Source organism: Miniopterus natalensis, chromosome 13 (genome assembly GCF_054644295.1).
Source record: "Miniopterus natalensis isolate mMinNat1 chromosome 13, mMinNat1.hap1, whole genome shotgun sequence".
NCBI classification, from domain to species: Eukaryota; Metazoa; Chordata; class Mammalia; order Chiroptera; family Miniopteridae; genus Miniopterus; species Miniopterus natalensis.
Genome location: NC_142093.1, coordinates 5,929,384 through 5,953,272, shown reverse-complemented (window position 1 = coordinate 5,953,272; position 23,889 = coordinate 5,929,384). Strand labels below are relative to the sequence as shown.

The 23,889-nt window shown below is 42.6% G+C and overlaps 1 protein-coding gene across 1 annotated transcript in view; it reads right to left on the bottom strand.

Moving 5' to 3' along the window:
• VSNL1 (visinin like 1) overlaps positions 1–23,889 on the bottom strand; it is a 62,049-nt gene that overhangs the window by 11,941 nt on the left and 26,219 nt on the right. The window contains exon 2 of the mRNA XM_016224764.2: positions 16,920–17,086. Coding sequence (XP_016080250.1) covers positions 16,920–17,081 — 162 coding nt within the window. The 5' untranslated portion in view covers positions 17,082–17,086. The remainder of the gene's footprint in view (positions 1–16,919; positions 17,087–23,889) is intronic.

The window sequence follows — 23,889 nt, the reverse complement described above, 5'->3', positions numbered from 1 at the left end:
CTAAAAATGGCAATCCTGTTTCTTGCAAATATATATATATATAATCTTACCTCAATAATATTAAGTTAAATATATCTTATCTGATAAAAAAGACTGATGAAGCTACTAGAGCCCTTTCCCTTTCTCTGACAGGCTTAAATAATGATGTGATGCCCGTAACTGCAGCAAGCAGCTTGTATCTGTGAGGGAAAGGCCAAGAAATGTTCAGAAGCCATGATTTAATACTAAACAAATCTTTATCTCCAAACTTTTTATGTGAGAAAAATAAACTCTTATCTACTTAAGCCACCGTGTGTGACATTTTTTTTTTTTTTTTTTTGGTTCCTTATAGCCAAGTAACTAAGAGGCCCAGTACAAGGAAATACAATTTGTACTTTTTTCCTGTGGACAAAGAGGAGGAGGGCTTTTGTTGTTGTTTAAGATTAATTTAAAATAAAAAGTAATACATGTGTGCTATGAAAATTTCAGGCAATAAAGAAGTATATAAAGTGAGAAGTAAAGGGTCCCCTTTCACCAAATCTTCTTGAAGGTAAACACTATGAGGAAGGTGGGGTGTGAGGAGAGATGCGTGTATATTTTGCAAAAATAGGATTATGTTATACAGTGTTTTGCAATTGGCTTTTTTCATTTACTAATACAGCACTGATCCAGGTGGATCCACAGATATTGTGGCAGCTGTTCTTAAGGAAGATAAAGTTGATATGATTCAATAATCTATAAACAGGGCATAAATAAAGTAGATAAAACCTCCTTTGCCTCTGAAAAGAAAAAGGGGAGCTGAGATGTGTTGGCAACTTCCTAGGTGCAAGCATTATGCTTGGTGTTTTCATTTAACCGTAGCTCCTCTGTGAGATTATTCTCATTTTACAGATGTGGAAACAGAGGTGCCCTCAGAATTGGAACCTAGTTCTATCTGAAACTCCTGTTTTACCAACAAATGGGTTGCATTTTTCTATCATAACTGCTCCCATGTCACAAGCTGCCAAATGCAAATATTTGAATTGCCTTGATGGGGGTATCTAATTCAAAGTGAGCACCCAGAGAGCCTCTTCCTCCTGGGTCCTGCTAGGAAAGCAAAATGTTCTGGACCCGATCCTGAGGCCTAAAGGCCCCCTTTGGTGTTGGCCAAAGCTGACTGAGTCAGGGACAAACTGGCGTGAGTTTGGAGGAGAAGGGGGATAGGACAACAAAGCCAAAGGAAGTGTCATGTGGAGCCCATCAGGCTGGCTGCCATGCTGACTGTTAAGCGAAGTTCTTGGGAATGTGACAACTGGCAAAACTCATAGTGAGGGGTAATTATGCTGTCAGACTGTCAGAGGCACTCTCCGGTGCTCAGGGTTGGGAAGATCTGCCAACAGGATTCATTGTGAATATGTAATTTGCTGAACATTGTTAAGCCAAGGTTTCCCCCAGCTGGGAAGTCTGACAACAGGAAGTGTAGTTTCAATGCTCCCCCTCTGCTGCTACAAAAGCAAAAGCGTGAGAGAAGCCACCAAGTTTTCCCATGTCCTCGCTATGCCCAGGGAGCTTCGTCCATACAGAAGCCCTCCCAGCGCGATGCCCTCCCCAACGCAGCCCTGGGAATCTACCCGTCTGGAGCCCCGCTACAGCCTACATCTCCCAGAAGTCTCCTTAGACAGCCCTCCTACAGTCCCGGCTCCCTCCCCACTTCCCTGTCCCCTTCACTGACCTTCATGCCCCCTTCTGAGGAGACCTGAGCGCATGTTGCTGTAGACAGTTAACTGTTTCTTTCTCATCACCTGGGCTGGGAGCTTTTGGGGGCAGGATCTTGTCTGATTGATTTCTAGTTCTTGATCGCCCTTCAAAGAGCCATTTAATCTCAGGCACCGCTTATGCTTCCGTAGCGTGAGGGAATGAACAGCAGGCAGGGGAGAGGTGCACCCTTTGCTCTGGGCAACAGGATGGAACGCGGGAAGGTGAGCAAAGGAGCGCTCATCAGCAGCTCAGGCGGAGGACACGGAGCGTCTCCCTGCACAGGCCCGCCTCCTGCTGGGGAGAAACCTGGGCCGCATGACGAGTGAGAGTGTTCACCACGAAGGGAACACCTGGGCGACTGCCCCGAGAAGTGTCCTAGAGTTGCCCCGTCCTGATGCCCTTCCGGCCAGGGAGCAGGCTCAGAGCAGTGTCTGGTCTGCCGTCTTGTGGGGTCAGCAGGAACCCTCGTCTGCTCATGTTGAGGAGCCCGAGCTCACTCGCTGCCCAGGCTGCTTCTGTTTATCATCTTTTGTGGCCATCACCTGAATTTGGCCACAATGATTTCAGGAATGTAGGCACATGTCTCATTCATCAAATGTTTTCCATACTTTCACTGTACTTTGCAATCGATTTATTTGTTTTCTACAATTCCTATTTTCTACGTTCAGTTAGTATTTCAGTACGCTCAGTAAAGAAGCCCCGCTGAGGGTTCAAGAAGTCACTCCTGAGGCTGCTGACATTACACAGCCGTGTTCCTGCTTTGCCACGTACGTCGGCCTCCCTGGCCGTTCATGGACCTTGATGGATCATGGGGGAAGGGTGCACAGTTTAGTCTGAGCTCTCGAAAGTGAGAGAAGAGAGAGGAAGATGAAAATAAAGGAGTGGCTTAGGGAGGAAAGGCAAGGGAGGGGGGGACTGTGGGCACCCCGAGTCAGGACCGGGTGTGTTATTCACCTGTGTGTCCCCAACACAGAGGACTGAGGCTAGGCCCAGCTTTGAGACGGACTTTGGGGACCCTTCAGTGGGTGAATAAATGACCTGCAGAATGGGCAAATCCACTCTCTGGGAAATGAAGCAGCTGCTGTCCTCCAGGGTCATCTGTCCCCATTTAGTGTCATATTAAAGCCCAGTGGTAACTTGGGATGCATTTCAGAGTCATTGTAGAGCTTTTTAAAGTATAGATATTGATCTTACCTCTTTTATACTGAATCAGAAGAGGGAGGCATGTAGAAATTAGAAATGCATTAGAATGCTTCCTCCTTCCCTAAGGTAGGAAGCATTCTTTTTACCAGTCTTTTAGATTCTTCCAACTTCCCTGACCTCTTCTGGACACAGCCTTGCAGTGGCTATAGATTAATCTGTTTGGTGGCATATCTGGAGTCATCCATTCAGTAAGGTTTGGTGGGGCTGAACGTCTACTTGGATTTTCCCAACCATGGGGAACCCCCACTCCTGTACCAGGTTCTCTGATGAAGAACTGATGGGGTGCTTGTGGAGGGAGGGAGAAGGGGGCCTTTATACCAGGAACCCCTTTGAGAGGGGAGCTCCTTGCTGGTCAGTCCCTCGCACAAGGCACAGGGGCCACATGGGTGACAAGCACCTTCTGGGACCACCCTGTACTTCCCTCCTTAGGGCTGAGAGCTTCAGCCCCAGCAAAGGATCAGGTAGTAGAGATTCTTTTGCCAAAGCAGCCAAAGTCAAGGAAGGCAAAAACTTTCAAAACACCTATCCCTTCCCCACCCCTAACTGACACACACACACACACACACACACACACGCACACACACACCCCTGAAGTGAAGGATACAGCTTGTTAAATTTTCACCCCTGATGATTGACAAAGCCTTGCCTTCCCCACCTGTGTGATGGGATATGAATTTCAGCACATTCACAGTTTCAGAAGGTTCCCTCCATAGGCCCCAGAGTCTCATCTTTATTACTTTGGCTTTCCTGATAAGCTATAAATCCCTGAGCATGGCATACACATTAAGTCTAAGCAGTCATTGATATGTTTGTATAAATAAACTGATTAAAAATATTTGGGGAAGCATGTTTGAATGGAGAGGGGCAAGAGTGGAGTAGGCGAGCATGGGGTGGGAAGCTATGAAGCAGACAACAGGGCACAGAAAAATGGAAGTGGGGGTATTGGAGACAGAGTTGGCTCATTTCGGGGCCACCACTATTCTCTTCAGAATAATCATGCAAACCTCTTCCTAGCCTGGAGTAAGTGTACCGTTTGGCTCGGTTCAAGGCCTACTTCGTAGATGAAACCTGCCCCAAAGCAGTCGTACGTGAGTGTGCTACCACATATGTGTTATATGGCACGGTCAGCCAGAATTTTACCTCTGTACAAGCTTGGTCTCTCAGCACAACTGAAATCCTCACAACAGAGCTGTGTGTGAGGCACCGCTATCTCCATCATCTGGATGAAGAAACTGCAGCTCAGAGAGTTTATGTAATTTTCCAAGGTTGCACAGTAAGGTCAGAGCTGGGGTTCCAGAGTTAAAGCCTATATACCACTAAGCCATTCACTAGTGTGTGATCTTAGACATGTTACTTTTCTCTCTTTGTGCTCAGTTGCCTTCTCTGCAAAATGGAGGTAGTAATGGTACCTAGTGCAAAAGGCAGTTGTATTAATTAAAGGAATTAATACACGGAATAGTGCCTGGCACATAGTAAATGTGACGTAAGTGTTGGCCATTCTTGTTATTGTTACTACACAATATTGTTTCCAAGGAATCCTATCACCTCTGTTTCTCTCATTGTATCTACTGGACACATAGTAGGAACTCAGTAAATATCAGCTCCCTTTCTCTTTCCCTTTCCTTTTTCTTTCTGAAAACTGCCATTGGGACCAAAGAAATGTCATGACTGTTTGCTTTATGGAACAAAGCTTTTCATATTCCCCAGGAAAAGAAGCCAACACTGGCACTATTGGATCAAAGTGAGCACAGTTCAGAGCCTTGAGCTGTGGCCCCTGCCTGGCTCAAGTTCAGAGGAAGATTCCTTGGAAACACACAGAGGAGGTGGGGAGCCAAGGCCCTGTCATCCGGATGCTTCCAGTCCCATATCACTGACACGTTGTGATCCATCATCATGTTCTCGGTCCCCGACAGGGCTGTTTTGATAAAGGACTGACTAATGGGCAGGAAGGGGAACCTTTCGCCAACATGTTTGTTTCCATTAGATTATGGGTGTATTTTTAGTGTGGCTGAGAAATATATAGGATCTTGCCTTGCAAGAGGATTTTGTGGACTAGGACCAGGAAAAAATAAATCTTGGGGGGTGGAAAAGATTGCAAATCCTTGCTGCTGTCAGGAGCTCCTTCTTTTTTCATTGCCACCTGGTTCACTTAAGATGTAGCTCAATTACTATTTCTTCTGGAAAGCCCTCCTAGAGCCTCTTCCCAGCACTACTCATTTTTTTATGGCATCTAGCAGAACATTTACTTCATAGTACCATCATCCCCAGTTCACTTGACAGTCTCCCCCATTGGCTGGGCTCCTTGAGGAAGGGAGGCATGGCTGTTGGTTCATTTCAACATCCTCAGTGAGCGGATGTCCAATAATGTTTAATGAATAAATAAATGTACATATAGATAGATGGATAAATGGGCGAATGGATGGATGAATACAAAGACTAGTCATTCTGCATTGGTAAATCTTATTATGAGTGTGATTGTAGGTCCTATGTCTCGGTATCTCTCACCCCTTGTTATGTTTTTGTTCCTTGTGTGATGCTGCATCTGCCCAATGCCACTGCAGGCCTCATCTTTATGTGCTGTTCAAGTCATGTGGGCAGATAAATGCCTCTGCTGCCAAACTGACACAAGGAGGGAAACACAAGCACTAATCATGGTCCACCAGCTCAGCAGCACACCCAGCAGAAGTGCCCCCACTGGGATAAAGAGTCAGAGAGCAGGCACAGGAAGAGGGTAGAGGTGACAGGAGGGTCTTATGCTGGCAAATTATAGACAACAATTTCTTGTGTTTAAAAAATAAACCCCACTCACTGCAGCAAAGGAAGTGACCAACCATTGGGACCTCTATTGTCAGTTTAACTCTATTTGGATGTAGTTTCCATCAGGCTCTAGTGCATGAGACAGAGCAAAGCCCTGGAGAGGCTGCCTGGCTCAGCCCAGGCAGTAGAACAGGGTATCTTGGCACCACCCACTCTTGGTAAAGCAGAATCATACACAGAGTGAGTCCACTTCTGCTTGCCATGGTCTCAAATCCCATCCACAGGGAAGCTCAAATAGTTGTACATCTTGTACCTGACCTTAAGAAGAGAGGCTGATGACAGGAAGGAGCCCCTCAAAACATTCCCTCTGGGCAGATTGCTAGCAATGCCCCTTATCTAGTATTCTCTCCTTCCATAATGGACTTTTTAGCTGGGTATATAGCCACCCAAAATTAAGGCTACCTTCCCAGTGTCCCTTGCAGCCAAGTGTTGTCATGAGATTAAACTCTGGATATGGACTGAGATAATATATGCAATTACTGGGTCTTTCCCTTTAAAGTAAGGGTATATTTTCCCATCCCTTCTGTCTCCTCCATCTTACTAGCTGGAAAATGACACTGTGGGAAGCCACTTATGAATCACAGCACACCTTAGGTAGGGTAACCAGGATAGAAGTGTACTGAGTCCCTCAAGGCTTACTGAGCAGAAATGCCAGATCAGCTTGGAATTCATGTAAAAAAATTTTTTTTTCAGCCATGCTGAAACTACATGAGTCTCTGTTGTGCCCAGTGGAACTTTTATCCTAACTAAGGTGTGTGTGTGTGTGTGTGTGATTATACACACAAATGCCCTGGAAGATCTTCATGTCTCCTCCATTGACAAGTTATGAATTCAATAGAGTTTTGGTCCTTCAAAGGAGTCATTCATCCATTTAAATAATACAAATATATTGACATATGTCCCTAAGACAAAATAACAGAGCACCTTCAATATATTTGAAAACTTAAAAGGAGATAGACTAATTCTTAGGGAAATGACTCCTTGCTTGATACATACTATTATATTAATTCTGTATCTGGAATCCTTAGTTACCCAGAGCTTTCTTCATTAGTCTGACCACTAAGATTTTTTTGCTTAGGTGGCTAATCTAGATGTCTAACACTACCCACTTTCAAATGTCCTCATGTCCAAATCCTGAAAGCTGAACAGGCAATATTTCATCCAACTCATCTCATCTCTTGACCCCAGAACATCGCTTGGCTCTTTCCAGTTTGTCATTTTACGTAATCTCTCCCAGAGCCATCTAGATCCTCACCCAGGGGCTGACTCTGGAGCCCCAACTGTGTCATCCTGAAAGACATCTCCAGGCACAGCTTCTGAGTCTACAAGAGATTTGACTGGGCCGAGCTGTGAAGCCACAACACATTAGCTCTAACAGGATGTCATCATTTTTCGTGCTCCTGGTAGATGTCACATTTTTTGAAAGAACATGGGTAAAAGCAAGTCCTCTCTTGACTATGCAGTGAGATTTACTTAGAACGCAGACCATCTTTGTCTTTTATGGTCTCCCTTGCATTTCTTCTAAAAGGAAATCCTTTCAGTTTTCAATTTTTCTCTGACAATATCATTACAAACTTGCACACACGCAGCCTAATTTTCAAGTCATCAGGCAGCTTTTTTATATCAGACACTGGAGTTTACATTTTATCTTTTCCTTTCCTCTTTGGGAAAGTAGTATTTAAGGAAGTCCATTGACTACTCTCTTTGCGGGCAAGCACATCACATATTCATAAACAAACTAGCTAACCACTTGACTCTGAGAATGGGGATGCTTCGTTATCCTGTTACATTATGTAGCATCTTGCTTATTTAAACATCCTATATCAAAACTGTTCATTATGAATCTCTGTAGGTCTATTATTCTGGATAACATGCTATAACCATATAGGTCATTCCTTTAATTTATTCTTCAAATTGAAGTTCAGCTAAGCCTATAAGACAGAGTCCTTTATTCATTTATTAATTTGTTCTATCAACCAACCAATTTTTGTCACTGGGAGCTGAGGATACAGAGATGAATAAGACACAGTCCTTGTCCTTGTGGGCAGCTGAATAGGAAACCTGCCACGATGCCTAGGGACCTGTGGTACATACTAGCAGAGATACAGTGTCAGCTCCACTTGCTTCCAGAATCTTGGCACTGGAAGGGAATCCAAGAGGTCTATGGTTCTCGCCTTCATTTTACAGAGGAATAAGCTAAGGCCATGCCTGCCTATCCTACCCTTAACCTCCTATCTCTCTCCCCCTCATCTCCACTGCTCAGCCCCGTGAAACTTCTTTCTGCCCATGGAACATGGATTTCATTCCCATCTCTGCCTTGGTACCATATTTTATTAATTTCTGTATCTCCAGGAAAAAGTAGGAGGTGAAGCTCAAAAAATGGCTCCCTCTCCCAAAGCTCCTACTGCCCTCAGACCTCATAGCTCTTGTGTTGTGCTTGCACTTGTCTGCTTGGAAGGCTTTGTCCACCCCCTGCCCAGACTGCATAGGACTCCCATGGGTGTCCTGCCTGTGATCCCCTCAGAGTTTAGTGTGGTGTAGCACACACAAGGTACAGACAGTAAATACCTGATGAATAACCCAGTCAACTCTGGCTCTAAGTCATTCGCTTAAGGACACACTGTGAGCTCCTGCAGTTCCACTCACTGAGTTGCTGTGAACATTTACAAGGGAAATGAAAAAAAGACTTATCATTTCTGGTACCATCATTATGCAATTAAAAAAAAAATACAATATGAGGTCACCAGAATTTCTATGGCTATCTAACACCTGGCAAGAATCCATCTGTTTGCCTTGTGTACATGTTCAGGCTTTCCCGGCACTCCCAGCATTCGATGACTCTTTGATTGGGCCCCACTCACATCTCCAACCTCACTTTCCCTGTCACCTCTTTGGTGATCCAACATTGCAGCCAACACAGCTGCCTGCTATTCCCCACACCATCCTCCTGTCTCCCTGTCCTTGTGCCCTTGCTTAGGTTGTCCCTTCTCTTAGAAATGTCACCCTTGCAGCTGCAACTCCTACCTATACTTCAAGGCATCTTGAAATCTTCAGTGAAGATATTTATATAGAAATTCACTAGGCTAGAATATCTTTACTGGTCTTGGGATAAGTATTAATTTCTCTATCATCTCTTAGCTGTCTATATAAATTGTTGTACTAGGTTGCAAGCCCTTTACACAAGTGAGGCAGTCTGACTAAAACTCCACATTCCCCATAGTTCCTGGATGCTGGCTTGTTCTAGCTAATACCGGCAGTGTTTGTTGATGGTGGATGACTGCTAGTAGCCTGTATTACTATCTACGAAGGGATTCTCCTACAACAGAGCTAATGAAGCCCTTGTACATTTTGTAGATGGATTTGTGACCATTTTATAGCTGATCTTTCCCATTTCTCCCCAGTTATGAGAGGATTGCATTTCATCTGCAAGAGAAGAAGCTGACATAACACAGGAACACTTCACAGCAACTTCAGGGCAATCGTAAGGATGGGACCCTAAGTTCCATAACAACCCGGGGAGAGAAACAGTCAAAGATCCCAGAACATTTCAAGTGGAGACATGAGGGCGATAAGCAGATAAAGAGCTTTCTTCTGGCAAGTGCTTAATGGGCCACAGGAGGGGAGGAAAGAAATGATTCCCACCAAGGTGGGCCAACGGTACTAGATGCAAATCCCTATCAGCCTTTCAAAGGATCACAAAAATCCAATGATGTAAAACAGCTTTACAATGAGAGACCCAAACATGATTTTGTATATTTAAGTGCAATCCTGTAGTAGACATGGGCTATTTCTTCCTCTTTGGCTCTATTTCGAATTTGAAATGGATCGTCCTTTAACAATTAGTTGTAGATAGTAGCTAAGAGGAGAGTTGGTCTTCCTGGCTTAAAACCTTCATAAGCAGGCTGGAGTTCTTTTGGATGTTAAGTGAAGCAATTAAGAAATTGCTCCATTGTGGCCTGCCCCTCCCCCTCCCAAAGGCATCAGTTTCCACCTTTGTAAATTGGAGGTGAGGTAAGCTGGGAGAAGTGGGGGGTGGGCTGAAAGACTTCTAAATGGCTCTTTCCAACCTTATCCTGAGAACAGAGAAGTCGAGGTATCATCTAAGAGCATTCCTTCGGATACCATGGCTGCAGTCACCATTGATATCTCTCTAACTGACACCTGCTGTATCACAGGAAAGCAAAATCCCAAGGTGTGGAAGCCATCCAAAAGAATTTCACACCCTTTGAGACAGGAGAAGGTTATCACTTCAACCCCTTGGGATAAATGCTTTCTCTAATGCAAGGCTCACTGGTAACTAGCTATTCCCTGAGACAATATCTCAGTAACAAAATGCCTTTGAAGCCTCACACGGCACCTTGTTTTCCCAGAACTGGAACTCTATTGTCATCTCTTCCTCGAGATTTCAGACCCCAGCTCTTGTTTTCCACATTAATTCAAGTTGAAGTGTAGTCTCAATCATGTTGGGAAACATTCCAAATGGAAATGAATTCCCAGGTTTTCACTAAAAATTGTAGTGTCCTCATCAGCCCAATCTTGATAACATTTGTGTCTTATGTAATGTCTGTTTCCCAAAGGAATTTAAATGATTCTGTATATAGCCCTGCCCAACAAATTTTTAATAAGGCCTATTCCTAATTACCTTATGAACAAGCAGAATCTGAATCCCTGAAAACCAATCATCCAAAAATAATTTTTGAGCTAAGTCTTTTATTTTCAAATTTCATTTGTGTATGATGTTGCGACGCTGTAATAGCCATCTCTGTCATGTTTTCTTTTGATAAAATATCTGATGGGGAAGTCAGTTCTTGATGCTGTTGGGTCCCAGGGCAGGCAGCCACAAAATATCCCACAATGGCATATTGATTATTTTGAATTAAAATCACTTGAGAAACAGTGGGAGCAGGAGGAGCTTTCTGAGGCTCCTCTAACTCTATAAATGCGTAAATGCAGGAAATAAATCTCCATGTGAAAGGTGCCCTCCCTGCTATAAAAGTGAGAAGATGCAGAGCAGTCAGACTAAAAATCAAACAACCTTATCACCAGAGAGAGAATCCAGGGCTGAGCTTATATAAACAAACCCTTGTCAATTTTACTAATTTACTGCCCTTAGCCTACATTTTATTTGGATCCTTGCTAACTACATACCTCAACACCTATGCTCTTTGTATTGTCAAACTCTCCACAAATTTATTGTTTCTTTATGTAATAAAGAGTACATAAATGGACTGTTCCACTTCTCTCTCAGAGAGTTATTCTTTTAATTCCCCTATTTTATTAGTAGTCTAGCTGCAAGAACGCAAGAAGGGTAGGCGGGGGAATTGCCTCTCCTTGACAATGCCACAGTCCAAGAGACTGGGCAGTCTGGCATCTGGAAGCTTTCCCATGCCCAGGTGCCTTAATCAAGCTACTGATCAGTCTTACCTGGGTAAGAAAACTCACAGTTTACAAAACACTTGACCTAAGCAGGGTTCATAGTATTCTTCCTATTTAACAGATGAGGAAACTGAGGTCTGGAGTAATTTTTTGATTTATTTAACAAACCTTTAAGCATAAGACTTCTTCAAGTTCACATGGCTACTATATGGTAGAGCCAGGTACACATCAGCCTTCTGATTAAACCATGCCACATTTATGTATATGCAGATGAGTCACTAATAGCAGTGTAGGCTCTGGGGAATGGAGAAGGGCTCTGATGAGTGAAAATGAGAAAAAAGTTTGCAGAGTTGTGTGGCAAAACCATAATGTCCTTGTAAGAGGTGGGTGAACGAAAGTCACAGGATCACAAAAGAGGAAGAGGCTCTTCTGGCTTTGAGAATGGGGAGATCAAGGAAGGCTCTCTGAGGTTTTGAGAACTGAAAAGCAATATACAAAAATAAGAGGATAGTCTGGCTCCACCAGGCTCTAAGCTTACTGAGGACAATGCCCAGGACAATATCTCACCTACAGGAAGCACGGAGAAAATGAATCTTAAATGAATTAGTGAGTAAAACCGCTCTTCTACGGATAAACTGGAAGTGCATTTTCTAATGACCAAACTACTTAAAGCTCTGCAGGAAATGAGCACTTGGATGGACATGACTTGACTTGGCAGGGACTCTTTCGTTATATGCAAATAAATTTCACTAAAATGCAAACAGTTGAATCAGGAATGGTCCAATAGTTATCTAGACACCCCCCCGCCCTGCCATCCAAGTACACCTCCAAGTTGCCTAACACCTAGCACACTTGAGAAGAAATGCAACAGGGTTTGCTTGGTGGGAAAGCAGAGGCTTAGGAGAATTGAACTAAAGCCAAGACCAACTTTAGCCTTTTAGTTACCTCTGAGAATTTATCTCTTTCTTCATCTGCAAAATGGTAAGCAGTGGGGATTGAGCAGGTGAAAGTGTGTGAGGTACAGGACACTGAGGGGGACTGCATAAAAAAGGCCTGGATGCCACACTTCATCCTGCACGGCAGCACCTTTGTGCTGGGAGGACCCAGAGCTCAGGGTCTAAGGATCTATGCTGAGAATGAGACTAGCCTCATGGTGGGTCCTGCCACGGCTGTTGCCCCACCTTGGAACACGTGGGAGACATCAACAGAGCCTTACATCCTCTCTGTAGACCATTTATGATGCCATTGGCTTTGGCATGTAAAATAAAGCCTATTTTTCATCTTGACTCTCTGGCAGTAAACGAGTAGACCATCAGTCATGATGGCAAAAACATTTTGTTACAGGTTGCAAAATTATTTTCACTTTCCTTCTTTCCCTTGGGACTCCATTATTGAGGTGATAGATCTGGGCTTATTATTTCCATATCAAAGATGAGGAAACAGATTTCGAGAGGCAGAGATCTGGCACAGGCAGCACAGCTGGGGTTGAATCTCAGGTTTGCCAGATTCCAAATCCCATGATCATTTTTAACTACCCCTTGACTGCATTTTCAACTAAACCTGAACCCTCCTAAGTAGTCCTGATGCAAGCAATACTGACAATCAAACTCCAAACAAATATCAGAATCCAGTTCGGCCTTCCCAGAACTCTGCCAGTTCTGTTACATGGTCTCTTCGGCTTTGATGTCACAGTGAATAAACAAAATAGGCAGGCACCAGCATTCCAGGGAACAGGACCTCGGACAGGGGCACTTCCTACCTCACACAGTTGCTTACTCTTCCCCAGGATAGGTTTTATTTTGAAACTGTGGCTGCTTCTGTGAACATATAGTTAAAATCACTAAACCTGCAATCTTAATTTGCGATCTGGACTTGGTAATCACTATGATTGTTGGAAACAGGGAATGCTCATGGGGGACAAATTCAGGTACTTGTTCTTTGTGACAAAATGAAAAAGCTCCTTTCCCAAACTCTCACAGCAGTGCTGTAGTGAGGACGATGAAACATCTCCTGCAACTTCTGTTACCAGAGACACAGACATTCCTGCCAGTATTAGTTTGCTAGGGTCCCCATAACAGAGTACCACAAACTGGGTGACTTAAACAATAAATATGTATTTCCTCACACTTCAGAAGTGTAGAAGTCTAAGACCAAGGTGTTGGTAAGGCTGGTTTCTTCTGAGACCTCTCCTTGGCTTGTAGGTAGCCATCTTCTCCCTGTGTCCTCACATGGCCATCCCTTTGCGCATGCCTGTGTCCTAACCTCCTGTTCTTATGACACCAGTCATAATGGATTAGGGCCCACTCTAATGACCTCATTTTCACTTAAAATTACCTCTTTAATGACCTTATCTCCAAATACAGTCACATTCTGAGGTACTGGAGATTAAAACTTCCACATGTGAATTTGGGGGTAAGGGCACAATTAAGTCTATCGCAGGTGCCAAGCTTGAAAAATGTAAAAATACCTCCTAGAGATATTTTATCTTCTTAAAATCTAAGAGAAAAGTCCTCCATCACTGCCTTAATTAACTTTTTATTTTAATATCCCATTTTGAAATTAGCCTCTTCTTTCCACTTTTGCCCCACCATAAGCATTTATGTCATTCTGCCTTGTATTGTGTGGTTAACCATGTCTTTCTGAGTGCCCGTGAGATCCTGAGGGCAAGTGAAACTGTCCTTTAGTTACTTTTACATGCTTCCACCACAAGGCTTCCTGAGAAGGAGATACACAGTCAGTGTTTAATATAATTCACTCAACAACACCAATGCTTGCTCTGCAACAGGCTCTGTGCTAGCCACCGGGCCTTTGTTAACTGAAATGAGGTGACTGTGGTCAGTATGACTAAAGAATGAAAACTGTATCAGACTAGGAAGGTCCATGCTCAGATCTGTGTTTTTCAAAGCTCACGCCAGCAGGTGTACAGCGGAGGGATGGAGGGGTTGATGTGATGCTGCCACAGAATCCAGTCAACAAGTAGGGTTGTGCTGTGGTGCAAGTCAGCATACCAATTCTCACTGTCCATTCTCCTACCTTCCTTCTTTTTGTGACTTTGGGCAAATTGCCTCATTTTTTCTGAACCTCAATTTTAAACATTTTAAAACACAGACTTAATGAGAGAGTTTGGTTATATTTTGGTTGCAAAGGCTTCTCAAGCTGAGGGTTTGTGGCTCCTGGCCTTGCATTACCTCTCATTATCCTGCTCCTCCCCACACCTCATCAGTATTTGTTCTACAGCAGCGAGGTGACTCTCATGGACCCTTAAACGGGTCAGGTTGGTGACAGTAGATGAGCCAGGCTGACCACACAGAAAGAGGGCAGAGGCCACAGGCAGTTCCACTAGCTCAGCTGTATTCCAGGATGTCTCAACGTCCTCACCGAGCTAGAAGGAACCACTAAAAATTGCCTATTCATCAGGAGAAGGACTATGTCTTGCTGAATATTTGTACTTTTCAGCAGCATTAAAGGAAGTTTTTTTTCTTGTCAGCCCTTCTCCTGGTCCTCATTATATAATCCACATTTTTCTGTGCTTCTCCCTTTTAGCTTATCCAGACTTGTCTTTCTTTTTTCTGTGCATGTGGCATATTTCCTACGTGATTCTACTTTGTATTATGTCCTTGGATAATTTTGGAAGGAGAGGAAGACTTTGCCTGCTTTCTGACTATTTGATACAAGAGCACAGGCTGAGTTTGAATATGGCTCTTAAGAGGCTGCCAAGAGTCTAAGCTCCATCCAAAAGTAATATATTCCCTTCCTGGAACAAAAAAATCCACTCCAGGGTGGAATGGGGGATGTGGGGTTGGGAGATGATGTCGGTACATATACGTCAGTTGTACCACAAAACGCTGAGTTGTGTTTAGTATTTACAATCCTCCTCTCTCCCCATCTTGAGGCTAGTGCTTTTTCGGTACTGAGTATTTTCAGTATATAAACGAAATACTTCATTTCCTGCACTTCAACTATGTCTTCAAAGAGAAAACTTGTCTCATTTTAAACAAATAGTAAGGATCATGGCACACAGAGCTCTCTTAAACACGGAGTGACAGCTTGCATGACCTTTTTGGTGATATGAAAGTGGCTTTGACAAATCTCATTTGTCTGTACTTTCCTTGGGGCTGAGAGTGAAGACAGTTCTGAAGCTCAAGCTAACTTTTGGGTGATAAAATAGTAGAAGATGTGACTCTGAAAACTATGGAGAGTGGTATGTATAATAATACTGGAACTCGCATACCATCACACTTTTCTGTAAAATCAATTTATATCAATTGAATAATAAATGCATTTCTTACCACTCCCATATAAAAGATCTTCACATGCTAAAAATGAATCACTTAGATCTTTTAGAAATGTCACGGTAATCTTATTACATGCACACATGCCAGTATACGTGTACCTTTCTGCACACACTTATAGACATAGGTTTTTATATACCTAGTGCTCTCAGGTGCTCTGCTTTGCAGTAATGATGATTCTGGGTCCCTTACATGCATCAGGGTCCATGCAAAGTTAGTGAGCTTTTAATAATGACATAAGCACCTGCAAACTCACCACCCAAAGCCATAGGTATGACTTTGACACAGTTTATACCTAACCATATGGCTGTACCCCCATCTCATCCCTTGCCTATTCCCTACTGGATATAACTATCAGTCTGAATCCTGTGTTCATCACTCTCTTGCTTACCTTTCTATATGATTTTATGGCATTTATTTGTAGTCTTAAAATTTTTTTTATGTTATTTGTGTTTAATTTAGAATGTTTTAAGACTTAATCTTTTGCACTTAATGTTTTAGTGTCACTACAGTTCAACTGTTTTGATTGCTTGTGTGAATATACCACAGTTTATTTTCCACTCTCCTTTGATGGGCATTTGGGTTGTTTCCCAGCTTTGCTATTGTGAGCAGTATAGCTATGAGCATTCTTATACATGTCCTTTCTTGTACAAGTGCAAGGAAGGAATTCTGGAGCACAGGCTATGCGAAATGTTCAACTTCAGGAGACAATGACAATGTTTAATATTTTATGCAATCATTCCACACACATATATACACATGGATGTTTCAGATTACTCAAATGGACAGTTGTTACACTTAAGTGATAAAATCAATATTTTCTATTTGGTATTTTACTCAGAAAAAGTTAAAAGAAAAAGTGCGCATTTCTTCCACAAGCCTAACATTATGTAAGTAGACACAAAATGGAATGGCTTGAATCATGCTTGATAAACTCAGACAAACCCAAATAATACCACTGCAGTAGAAATTGTACCTTCCATGGAACAGTTTTATCTCATGTCCAGGAAAAGATTAGCTTCCCTACAGTACAAAATGCTGAGTTAAGAGTCCATGATGTAGACATTGATGCCCAGATGTACACCAGACCTCCCCTACCGCCTTCCACATGTGATGTTGAAGGAATTTTTTTCTCTTATCTGCAAATAGGAGGACTTTTCTTGGTAAAAAATCCATGTACTTTCTCTTTAACTGAGAGAGGTATAGATACTTTTTCAAGCCAAACAATAGTGTAATTAGCAGCTTGTCAATAATCATCAGCAAATACAATGATCTGAAATTTTACTGCTCTTTTACCAGCCTCTGTCATCCTCTAAACTCTAGTCAGTGTTTTGATTGAACAATTACTTTTCTTGTTCAGAAATTATCTCTGGAACAAAACACACCCCTTTGCATTTTTAAAGTTTTCAATTTTTCTTTCTGGGTTAAACAAATTGGCTACTTTGAGATATAAGTCCACATGAAACTACACTTCATGAAGATAATGTTTTCTGGCCTGATGAAAAAACAACTTACCTTCACATAGAGCTGCTGAAATTCCTCAAGATTCAGCCTCCCACTTGGACAGTCCTTGAGGAATCCTTTGTACCATTGCTTGAGCTCATGCTCGTTAAACTCTGTGCTCTTCACCAGGTCCTCCATTACTTCAGGGGCCAGTTTGCTATTCTGTTTCCCCATTTTGCCTGAAGAAAAGCAAATTAATGCAATTAGTGCCATGGCTTTGATTATTTCAATCTTGATTAGGAGCTAAGCTGGAGTTTCTGAGCAGTTCCTTGGTGGGAACTCCCTCCAGGATGTCTGATCAAAGTCTCCCCAAGTCTACTTCCTTGTATTTGGTATTCTAGAAAAGAGACGGGCACAAAACACTCTTGTCCCAGTTCAAAGGGCTGTAGGGCTCACCCTCATCCATCACGTGTCGTCTTTCACATGGCATTGTTTACCACATGGGAAGGCAACTGTCCCTTTTTAGGCTACTCATGTAAAGTATATAGAGACTGTTTATATTTTCCTTCTATGAATTAAGTTCATTAGCATTTGCTGCCCAGGTGCCTACTTCTACATTTAGTTTGTAGGGGTATTCAGATTACTGACAAGAACAATAAGAAGGCTTTATAGCCAAATGATCAGAAAGTAGCTTGGAAAGGCTGATCAGCCACGGTAGGGAGTCTCAGTTGTCCTAGTTCTAAGATTGCAGATTTTTTTTTTTTTTAAAAATCTTTATTAATTTCAGAGAGGGGAAGGGAGAGGGAGAGAGGGAGAGATAGAAACATCAATGATGAGAGAGTTGTCATTGATCGGCTGCCTCCTGCACTCCCCTGACTGGGAATCGAGCCCGAAACTTGGGCATGTGCCCTGATGGGGAATCGAACCATGATCTCCTGGATTCTAGGTTGATGCTCAACTGCTGAGCCATGCCCAGCCGGGCCAGATATTTGTTTTCAAATGGAAACACCTCATGTTTATTAGTCACATTAATTCTCTATTTCTCTTCTCATCTTCAGAGACTTCCTAAACATTTCTTTCAGTGTTGACCAGCTCTTGGTGGCTTTTTCAAAAGATTGGTTGGTGAATTTTAGTTTACGTAATTCCATTATTTTATTATTAGTGCTAGTAAGTAAAAATAATAGTGCATAAAATAATGTTACCTACATCAATTATGTGCCAGGTTGTGTGGCGATTATCATAATAGAATGCAAATGAACAGAGCATAGGTTTAAAGTCATTCCTGATTTTTACTCCTGATTTGGCCACTTACTATGTCTGTTACTTATGACAATATTAACTAACTGCTCTATCTTCAATTTCTTCCTTAATAAAGCACATATAATAACAAAACTCAGATTCATTGTTGTGGCTAATTAAGAAATAGGCAGGTAAACAAAGATAGAAAATACTCCAAAATTAAAATAGTTGTATTAGTGCAGGAAAATTAAGGATGACTTTTAAAAATTTCCCTTTAGTGTTGTTTTATAATTTTAAAAAAAAGAATGAAAACAAAACAAATTAATGACAGAATAATTTAAAAATTCAAAGTAAACTTGAAAATCTAAGGGACCACCAGAATAAGGAAAATGTCACAAGATATTTAAAATCCTTTAGATGAGACTGAGTTAGGTTTTGAAGAATTTACCCAAGTGGACCTAGTGCTTTATTCAACATTCTTGAGACAAATACTCTCCCAGGCTCTAGGCACGTCTACACTTGCAATAGCCCAGAAAAGGTAATCTCATCACATACTTTGTTATTAGTATTTTTTTTATCTCTTCTGAAATAGATTCCACACCCATTGTCAGTAACCTGCCCTAACACTGAACAATTCTTTCACTGAAATGAAACCAAGCCACTTCCTCCAGGGAAGGCTTCCTCCTCAGCACAATTGCAACAGCACACAGCCCAATCAGAAGATACCATTAAAATGGCCATTTGTGTTCTAGGCTCTTATGTTTGAAAAATGACCTGAGGGTCAGCAACTACGCCCTTTGTCATGGAGCTTCTCTACTTATTCTTACTCTTAATTTCAAGTTCCAAGTCTCTTATTAGTAACTGTCTCTTAATTATAAGTTACTGTGGGATTCCACAGCTGGATATGGAAATCAAGTAGGTGCTCAGGTGTCAGATTTAATTAATCTGAGTAAGAAAACTATAATTCATGGTTATCCTGATAATCAGAAGATGTAATCACTTTGTTCTTTTCAGTAAAGAATTGCAAGTTTTCATTATTGAGCTAGGATCTCACCTAGCAGTAACAGCTACTGAATACTGAGTGTTCTCTGTGGGTTAGGTACTGTACTGTGCACTTCACGAACTTGCCTATGACCTTATGAAACCTCAGCAATAAGGATTAGGGCAGCTTTCTCAAAATCATACAAATAATGCACGGCAGAACTAAAAGTTGAAACTGAATCTGCAAGACACCTATGCACAATCACAGACAGGTGGATGGAAGGCATGTTAGGAGAAGGAATAGGAGGAGCAAAAGCAGGAAGAATCGGTGTCTCCTGGCACCAAAATAAAGAGAAAGATCAGTCACTTTGCCAGGCCTTGTTTGGAAAACCACAAGCTCAGAAGTGAGCTTGTATTAATAATGGGAAAATGGATTAAAGATTATTAAACCACCTCCTCCAAATGCCTTTAGAAGGTCAAAGTGTCAGCTTCTCTCTTAGGCTGGAAAGCTTGGGTTTTCCACGGACACTTATGATTCCTTAAACTGTTTCAGTTGCCTGGGGAGAGGGTGGTCTCTTACACACACAGGGAACATTGTCAGCACCATGAATCACAGTTCTGAAGACTCAAATGCATAACTTCATGCTTCTTGGTTACACTTCATGGTGAGCACTATCATTCAGGTGTGCCTGGCAATGAGTGAATCATGCAGAAAATCAAGTTCTGAACTGGTTCAAAGTGGCATTGACAATGCCCTCATCAGGACCTGTCTGGATTAATGACCAGCCTCCTCACGGGGCTCTCTGACTCCCATCAACCTTTTTCTGCATGGCTGCTTGAATGAATTTCTGAAATCGAAACCTTGCCATCTAATCCTCTCCCTAAAACCCTCAACAATTCTCCATTGTTTAGAGGATGTAGCCCCATCTTTCTACCATGGCACAGGCCCTGCCTACTCATCTGTCTTTTTACTTCATATGCCAGGCAATTATCAACTATTACAGGTCCCAGGTTGTACATGCTTCCACAGGTCCCTGCTTTGTACATGCTGTTCTCTTTGTTTAGAATGGCATGCCCTTTGTCTGCTCAGTAGAACCTTTCTTCTTTAAGTGGCTTCAGCTCACATGCCGCCTCCTCTGTGAAACCTTTGTAGACTTTACAAGGCCACCATAAGCATCCTTTTTCCTAGACATCCCCCTTATCCTGTAAAAGCTTCCATGATCATTATTTATTTCTCTACCTGATGGTTAGTTTCTTGAGAAAGAGAACTGTCTTTTATTTATCTTTGCATCCTTGGTACCTCATTCTAAGTGCTCAACAAATATCTTTCGAGAGAACAAATGAATGAGGGGAACTGAAGCATTATGAAGTAGGTACTCAGAGAAGGACCTTGTCACTGATCTTCATCAAGTTATGGTATTTGGTAGGCTTTATTCAGTCTCATAATAATCTGTATAAGAAGAAAATCAATGTAACCATAGTATAGATATAAAGTGCTGGCAGCACATGCAGGAAATGTTTCATTTAACTGTATAGAAACTAGTCTGTCCTCTCGGAGGCTGTTTCCTTGTCCGTCTTCATCATTAAATTTTGAAAACCTTGAATGTAGGACCCCTGTTTTGTTTGTTTTTAAAATCTCAGTACTCTCAGTTCCTGGCATAAAGCTGGTGCTTAGTAATGTTTGATAAATGAATGAAAAAGCATCCACGGGTTAATGCTCCTCACCTACACTGCCTTTGTTCTGGGGCGGCAATGATATGGATTAAGTAGCATCTTTCACTTGGGACCAGGAATACAGAAAAGGTAAAAGAGAAAGTAAAGCTTCTCAAGTTCCCAGTGATGGTGTGAGGGAGATTTATCCCAGCTCTGTTTCTAGTTGATTTTGCAATCTTGGGTAAGATCCTTTCCCTCTCTGTTGCTCAATGTCCCTCTTTGAAAAATAAGTGAGTTGGACCAGATGATCTTTAAGCCCATTCTAACCCCTTCCATTCACTGATTTGCAACATAAGTTTTGTAAATATGAAAACTGAAGTCACAGACTTCAAATTGGCTGTCTCAAAAGAATCAGCACATGTGGATTTTTTACCTGAGAACCTGTCTGTACTTGAGTGTTTGTTACCTTAGAAGGGAGGGGACAGAAACTGCAGTGTATTATGTTTAAGCCTGAGTTTCAGGATATAAGGTAAAAGTCAGCCCAGCCGCAAACCAAATAATTTCTCACTGCTTGAGTTACAGTTAAGTGCTAGATACAAAATGAGACTGGTGGAGGGGTTCTGATGGGCAAGAGAACCCCCACCAGGGATGGGCCCTTGAGTGAAATCCCAGTACCACTTTATTGCAGAAAAGACTAAATTTTTATACAGTGCTGTTTTACAAAAGGCCTTTGTGCAATATTTGCCCATATACCAATGCGGTAAGAAAGAGATAATTATCATTTCCTCTTCACTAATGAGGAGTTTGAAGCCTAGAGAGATTAAGTAATTTGCCCTACCTCAACCAGCTAGTAAAAAGTTTAGTGCAGAGTGAAGGAAGTTCCCTGGAGCCCCATGGCTTCTAATAAAGGCTATCATCTCTTGTCTGGATCCCGCAGCCACCTCCTAACCAGTCTTGCTACCTTAGTTTTGCCCACTTTTCACCCACTTCCTGTACTGTCTTGATAGCAGGATTGCAGAGCAGAAGAGGCAGAGCACATAAGAGTGCCCTGAGGAGAAAACTGGAAGACTTCACAGAAGAGGGAAAAGGCCCAGCAGGGGAGCCAAGAAACACCCAAGTGCATCTTTCCTCCATGAAACCTTTCAGTCTTAAAAAGGATTTAAATGGAATAGGTGTGTGTGTGTGTGTGTGTGTGTGTGTGAGTGTGCTTTGCTCTGAGTTGACGCACTCTGCTCTAAGTCCAGCTTCCCAGGACACAGCAGGGCCTGCTGCATGTGATGAGGCACACAGAATGGCAGGTTCAGCTTCTCCATGTAATCTGGCCATCAGTCTGGCAAGATTCATGTAAAGACTGGGGGGCTGAGATGGAGTGGTCCAGCCACATGTGCAGAAACATAGCAAGATGAGCTCATCAACAGGGAAGCAGCCTTGGAAGTAGGACCCTGAGCAGCAGAAGAAAGGGCTTTAGGGGCTCAGGTTGGAGGCCTATGAATACATGACAGTATAAGGTATGGAAGGAGTCTTGATTGGAAGTTGAGCTATTTCTAGTGTCAGATTACCTGGGTCCGGCCTTTACCAGATCAAATGCTCCTCACCTGAACATGGAAATAACTGGAAGAGACCAACCTTGCACAGGCTTAGACTCCTGCCCAGATTGCCCTTTCTTTTCCTTACTACCTGTCTAAATCTTACTCTTCATGCAAGCTGCCTTCTCCATGACACTTTCTACAAGCTCTTACTACTTTTCTTTCCTCCTTGTCTTTGATGGCAAGGTTTTGTATCAGTAATGACCCATGGCCTGGTTAACTCTGGGTAAGTCAGCTTGGCAGAAATTTATAGGCATTTTCTATGAGAAAGGCCCTGTGTTGGGCATGGTGGGATGTACATAGTCCCAATCTTGAAGGGCTCAGAACTGAATGCAAGAGACATTCACACCTCCTGGAACATGGAGCATGGTGAGATAAATGCTCATAGCACAGAGCTAAAGATCACAAGGAATAGAGAAACAAATCCTCACTAGATCTGGAAACTTCACCTGTAACTGGTCCCCAGGTGAAAAACCCTTAAGCAGGGTTTCTCAAACTTGCCCAAGTACTAGAATCACCCTTGGATGTCCTGTTAATAATACAGCTTCATGGGACCATTCTTCGAGGGAATTCTATACTTTTAATAAGCCACTCGGGTGAATATGAGTCTCAGTCAATCTGGGAAACAGATACAACCATGAATAAAAATAAAAGTCGAAGAAGAAAACACCCAAGGTGGCCAGACATAGCCAAGTTCTCTTCGATTCCTCCCTCCCTCCAAGTGACATCCCTAATGTGTTTTTAAGATTCTGTACTGGGGACACTAGCAGTATAAATTTGGAAATCACACAACTAAGGATGACCAAAGCTTGAAGGTTTGTCTCTGGGCTCTGTCTTTATCTCCTTTGGTTTTAGGTTGGAGAATTTGAGGTTGTCCAAGGTCCCATGGGCAACTGATGACGGAGCCAGGGTGAGAAGTCTGGTCTCCTGACCTGGCTGGGTGTCCCCATCCTGCCACCCCATAAGGGAGTTGTCTCCAGGCCAAACAAAGTCTGTAAGCCAGGAGGCATGTTTATATCTGTGCCAAGATGTTGAAACAGTCCCCATCACTGCCCATCTTGGATCCTATAAACAAATGACATTAGGTTGCTAGTTTCCAGAGACTATTAAAACAACCCTGAAAACCAAGAGTCAATGTTACCCAGCACATTGGGAGGGGCAGTTTTCTAATAAAGGCAAATATCTGACACTCTGGTTCTTTCTGCTCCTCTCTCCTTCATCTTCCCAAAGCAAAGTTCTCACAAGCCCCCAGCAGCATTTCCCAGGGTTCAGGGAGAGTGTTGATCACAGGCTGCCCTTTCATGCTGTCTCTGGGGACCTAAGCAGCTTCAGAAAAGGGGAGAAATCCTTTCTCCTGGTGTTCTCTGGTGACTTTACCTCAAACCCTGAACCTAATGAGATCAGAGCCAAGGTCCTGGCCCACAAGCATGAAACAGGCAGGGAGCACAGGCTGCACTCTTGGGGACTCACTATGAGGGAGTATTTATTTGATCTGTAATAAATGAGGAAAAACATTCTGATGGCAGTGGCAGTGTTAGAGCAAGTGACAAGAGTTTCATTCCAGAAAGTATAATAAATACAAA